At 38.3% G+C, this 6,119-nt stretch overlaps 1 protein-coding gene across 1 annotated transcript; it reads left to right on the top strand.

Annotated features, from left to right (window-relative positions):
* The first annotated feature begins 379 nt into the window (after positions 1-379).
* On the top strand, positions 380-5,728 carry LOC106086822 (uncharacterized). Its single transcript, XM_059365564.1, has 2 exons — positions 380-1,283; positions 5,610-5,728. The coding sequence occupies exons 1-2, from the start codon at positions 380-382 to the stop codon at positions 5,726-5,728; spliced, it is 1,023 nt and encodes a 340-aa protein (XP_059221547.1).
* Positions 5,729-6,119: the final 391 nt, after the last annotated feature.

Below are 6,119 nucleotides of genomic sequence, written 5' to 3' on the forward strand. Positions count from 1 at the left end.
AATCCTGGTCACTTGCTGTATCGTATGCCGAGGTTAAGGAAGAAGAAGAGAAGCTTTCAGCCGTCATCAAATCATTTTGGGAAATCGAAACCAACATTTTCCATGATGAATCCAGATCTGAAAATGAACTCTACTGCGAAAATCATTTTCTAAGCAACTTCGTTCGTTTGCCTTCTGGGGCATATTCAGTTCACTGTGTTCAAAAGCTGGACAGCACATCGACCAACTTAAAGTGGTTTTTGATGGATCGGCAAAAACTACAACCGGACTGTCGTTAAACGATATTTTGCATTCCAGCCCTACTATACAACCAAAACTCTTCAATACCCTCCTCAGGTATAGATTTTTCAAAGTGGCCCCTAGCGGAGACATTTGCAAAATGTACAGATGTGTACAAGTGTCTCACCCTGGTGATTACCGCCAATGCATTCTGTGGCGAGAGAACGACACGGATGAAATAAAAACATATAAATTGAACACAGTCACCTATGACACAAAGCCCGCTGCGTTCCTGGCTATCCGTGCAATGCATCAACTTGCAATCGATGAAGAAGAGAATTTTCCACTGGTTTCAAAAGTGGTTCCGCGTGACTTCTACGTAGATGACATGCTTTCCGGTGGCAATTCCACAGCAGAGGTCGAAGAGATAAGGCATCAAGTGGCAGCTTTGCTTAAAAAGGGGGAATTCTTGTTTCGCAAATGGTGCTCCAACGATCCACATGCTCTACGAGATGTTCCTACAGAAGACTGCAAAACTTTTGGGCTTACTTGGGATCCCCAGAGTGACAATTTCATATTTTCGTTTACCCCCATTGATGACTGCAAGGTGGTGACAAAGCAGTCCATATTGTCTTCGATTGCCAGTCTTTACGATCCGTTAGGTTTGATTGGTCCAGTCATTACAAAGGCAAAAATGTTTATGGAGCATCTGTGGAAACTCAATCTTCAATGGGATGAAAGCTTGCTTCAATCGTTGTATTCATCATGGATTAAGTACATTTCGAAATTCGATCTGACGCATCGTTTCACATTTCCACGGCATATTTCAATGACTTCGTCAGTATTGCAGATTCATGGTTTCTGCGATGCCAGCTTGGCTTCCTACGGCGCATGTGTCTATGTGAGGTCCCAACTCAACAATGTCATTAAATGTGAATTGGTATGCTCTAAGTCGACAGTTGTCCTATTGAAGACGCTCCGCTCTGTACCAAAGCTCGAACTTTCAGCTGCATTCCTTCTAGCTGAGTTGATTGATACCGTTGTGAAATATCTGGCGTTTCACTGTTGGTCCGATTCGATTGTGGCTTTGTCCTGGCTTGGAGAGCTACCATCCAACTTCAATGTTTTCGTTGCCAATCGAATTTCTCGAATTCAGTCACTTGGGATTCGAATTTCTTGGCATTGCATTCCAACAAAACTCAATCCAGCAGACGTTTTGTCTATAGGTGCGACACCTGGGGAGCTACTCCATTCATCACTGGGGAAAGGTGGTGCAAGCTCCCTGCTAAATGTAACTAAACTAGCCGTACTACCAATTGATGAATCGGTTGAAGCCCTAAGACCTTCAACGGGGGGAGGATGTTAACCACAAGTCTGGCCCTGTTTGTTTTAGCTACTGCTGTTACCCAAAAATTTTATGCAAAATATTGTTATTGCATTTGTGCAACCTGTCCACCATATAAATGCATGCATGCACTCTTCCACATATGACTGCGCATTTCTGTCTGGTCGCTGTCTGTGCTAATAGATTGGGGATGCATTTTTATGTATGTGTGAGTGTATGTACATAAATCTTTTTTTGTAGATGGGGAGGATGTTAACCACAAGTCTGGCCCTGTTTGTTTTAGCTACTGCTGTTACCCAAAAATTTTATGCAAATTATTGTTATTGCATTTGTGCAACCTGTCCACCATATAAATGCATGCATGCACTCTTCCACATATGACTGCGCATTTCTGTCTGGTCGCTGTCTGTGCTAATAGATTGGGGATGCATTTTTATGTATGTGTGAGTGTATGTACATAAATCTTTTTTGTAGATGAAGCCTTTTTTATACATGAATGCAGTTGCATTTTTGGTTGAAGTAACATTTCTTGCTTTAAGACCGGTACTATATTCGGTTTTCGCGTTGAAACTCAAAAAAAAAAAAAACGGAAAAATTTTTCGAAATGTGTTCGTTTCGTCATAACTTGTTTTTTCATATAGGGAAAATTTACATTTCGGGACTCCCATTGAGATCACAACCACAGTCGCTGTGCAACAAGTCCTTTTTCTTATGCAATATAAACGCGATCGCCATTCTAATTGTAACTTGGTGTTTGATAGTTTTAGTGATGTTGCTCACATGTATTTACTCTGAGTGGAAAAAAATAAAGTGTCTGTGTAGACATAAATAAGAAAGTATTTTTAAAATATAAAAAATATACTCGAAAGATAAATAAATATTTCTTTCACAACAAGCAACCCAATCACTCTGTACGAAATAAAACGGGTTGTTAAAGAATGTGTTTCGCTTTTGGTCTGCAATTACAACAACAATATTTGGATAGAAGTGGAAGTCGTTCACAAAAGCTTTTGGAAAGTTGCGCTTATTTAAATTATAACAGTGAAAATACTACAAAATCTAATTATTGTTACAAATAAATGCTGAATTTGTCTGATTTTTAAATTGTTTGTGTTTCATTATTTATTAATTACGAAGGGGTGGGTTTTGGTTGAAATTACAACACATGCATGAATTTCAGTACGACCCACACACTCACATTTGTGTGTACACATGCACGTTAGAAGCTGATAAATTGTTTGATGCCATATTAATTTTTATATGTAAATGGCAAGATTTTCGCCCAAGAAACCTAAACAAATCAACCTTGTCAAACCACCGGAAGAACGATTTTCGGAAATTTTTCCGTAAAAAAGAACGTAGTACCAGCCTTTACATATAACATTAGTCTTTTTGGTTAGCAACAAGCGAGAGGCAAGAAAATATAGTTAATTCGACTGCTTTGGTACGAGACAATATCATATTAGGTAACATAACTTGCCCGGCACGGGATAACTTTGAGCATCACGCAGGCCGCAACTTTGAGCTCCAATCTTTGTGATGCTCTTCGTTATCACGAAAAGCTTATCTGGAAGCCACCGGGCGCGTCCACATACGGAGAAGCTGCAACTGCAGTCGCGGACAATCATCGGTACCGGGTGGATAGTCTCAGCGATAGGCCGAGTGGCATCGGCTCTTGCTTAAATACTGAGTGCCTATGATAAGCGAGTTATTGGCGCCTTTAACTAACTAATGGTCATCATGTCTTGCGGCGATTGTTCGTGTAGACTGAACCGAGCTTGTTCGCCTATAAGAGCTTGACGAGGATTGTTGGTATGAACAATCTGGCCATACCGGTTACAACCCTGTCACTTGTTTAGTATGACATTAATGGATGTCATCATCCTTTTTACCTCTCTCTCTGTCTTGTTTAACTAACAGTATAGTCACGTACAACAAAGCTCGCTCATCACCACAACAGGTTATGGGACCAGTGTTCGTCCAAAAAATTACTATTTTGAGAGTTACAAGAACCTTATTTGATTAAATGTCATTTGCCGCTAATTATGCATCATGGTCGTTTGCAGTAAAGAACCTTCTAAAGGGTGATTTTTTTGAGGTTAGGATTTTCATGCATTAGTATTTGACAGATCACGTGGGATTTCAGATATGGTGTCAAAGAGAAAGATGCTCAGTATGCTTTGACATTTCATCATGAATAGACTTACTAACGAGCAACGCTTGCAAATCATTGAATTTTATTACCAAAATCAGTGTTCGGTTCGAAATGTGTTCATTCACCGTTCAGCGATGAGGCTCATTTCTGGTTGAATGGCTACGTAAATAAGCAAAATTGCCGCATTTGGAGTGAAGAGCAACCAGAAGCCGTTCAAGAACTGCCCATGCATCCCGAAAAATGCACTGTTTGGTGTGGTTTGTACGCTGGTGGAATCATTGGACCGTATTTTTTCAAAGATGCTGTTGGACGCAACGTTACGGTGAATGAACACATTTCGAACCGAACACTGATTTTGGTAATAAAATTCAATGATTTGCAAGCGTTGCTCGTTAGTAAGTCTATTCATGATGAAATGTCAAAGCATACTGAGCATCTTTCTCTTTGACACCATGTCTGAAATCCCACGTGATCTGTCAAATACTAATGCATGAAAATCCTAACCTCAAAAAAATCACCCTTTACAACACGAAGAGTTATGGGATACTGTCCAGGGAAGATATCCTACTACTGGAATAGATGCGAAGGCCGACATCAAGGATGGCCGGCAAAATTAATTATATCCATATCGAAGATGCAGTAACTTTAAAAGAAGTATGGAACATGTAGCATACAACGGTCAATTTCAATTTCTTGAAAAGCCAGTATATGTTGATCAAGTCAATGAGCAGACAAGTTGGCATTGGCACGCTTATTCGGCTCGGCCTTATTGCTCGTCGGTGGGTATGGGATCTTGCCATTGTCAAGCTCGAAAACGCTACCATAAAACTTTGAAAAGAATTGTCTATAAAGCGTGCAAGTTAAGCTAAGATGGGGACGAAATAGCAACGCAAGAAGTAGAAAAGAGAAAGAAGAAAGTCGATTTCGCAGAGCCTATTGCATTCAGGTTATAGTTGTAGCAACCTGAAAAGTCTATGCCCACCCATCCATGTTACCTGGTATCCACCAATATATCCCTGGTAACCCATAACCAAAACCTCCCCTCTACGCTACTGCGGTGCCTTCAGGAATCAAACATAAAGAAATTGCTTAGCACATATCTATCGATTTCATGATTTTATTCGACATTGTAACCGATATTAATTCAAAAACAAACATAATCATTTTAAATTTTTTAAACCCTTATATATATATATATACAAAAGATAATAATAAAAAAACCAAAAAAGATAAAAAAACAAACAAATCAAAATAACTTGCTTAACTGCTGTTGTTAACTATATGGCTAAAATTTAAAACGAAATGATTAACAGTGACAGAGGTTTGTTCGTAGGTGTCAGTTACGATCGACTGCAATGTTAAACAAAATTGTTAATGCGCATATGTTCAATATGCATAAGAAAGCAAAAGCAAATAAAAAAAAAAACGCAAAGCAAAATGATCGAAGTTCAATGACCTGTTTCCGGACGGACAGGTGAAATTGCAAATGTATTAGTGTTATTCTCTGTTTGGTCTTATTTGCTGCTTAAAATTGTGTCATAATTTCAAAACATAAAATCCAATGCAATAATTACAACAACAAATGAAAAAGTAAAACGATTCTTTTGGTCACATCAACTGGTTTACCATAGGGAAAACAACAAAAACAACATTCATGTTTGTACGGCTATGCATTTATGTACTGAGAGTAAGGGACAAGTGAGCATATTAAACTGCAGCCAAGAGCTTGCTATATGTTTCAATGCCTCTAAAGCTGTAAGGAGAAAATAACAAGGCATACACAAAAGGAAAAAAACACCTTGAACGCCTACGTGAATGTTATTTTCGAGTCCTTTTACCAGGATTTATAAAATGTTCTAATTATTTTGATCTATTTGAAATTTATTGCAGCTGAATTTGTGACCAAAGAAATATATTTTGAATTTATTGAAAATAAAAGAGAATCTTCATTGAAACCACCACTGCTCTTCAATATTCTAACGGTCTGCTCAAATGATTGGCACAACTAGTCCATGCAGCCACAGCATTAATGACAACAAGTGGTGTTTTCAAATAAAGCAACAACAACAACAAAACAAAAGAGTAAAGAAACCACTTACTTGTCGTTTAGATCCCACGATGAAAGGCCTTTCAGCAGGGGTATGCGGGGCAGGGCTATTTGCACTTCCCAACACTGGTGGATGTTCTTATAACTTACTAGATTTGTTGGTTGTTTTATTTATTGTCTCTTTTATGTGACTTGTTGTTGTAGTCTTTGGGTGTAATGTTTTAATATGATTTTCTTTTTCTTTATTAGTGCTTCACTTTTTCTAAAGTTTTTAAATATATCCTTTTTTTTCTGCGACCACTTGCGTAATTTTTACCCTTTAAAATTTTGGAAACTAAATAAATTTTAGAGAC

Source organism: Stomoxys calcitrans, chromosome 1 (assembly GCF_963082655.1).
Source record: "Stomoxys calcitrans chromosome 1, idStoCalc2.1, whole genome shotgun sequence".
Lineage (NCBI taxonomy): Eukaryota > Metazoa > Arthropoda > Insecta > Diptera > Muscidae > Stomoxys > Stomoxys calcitrans.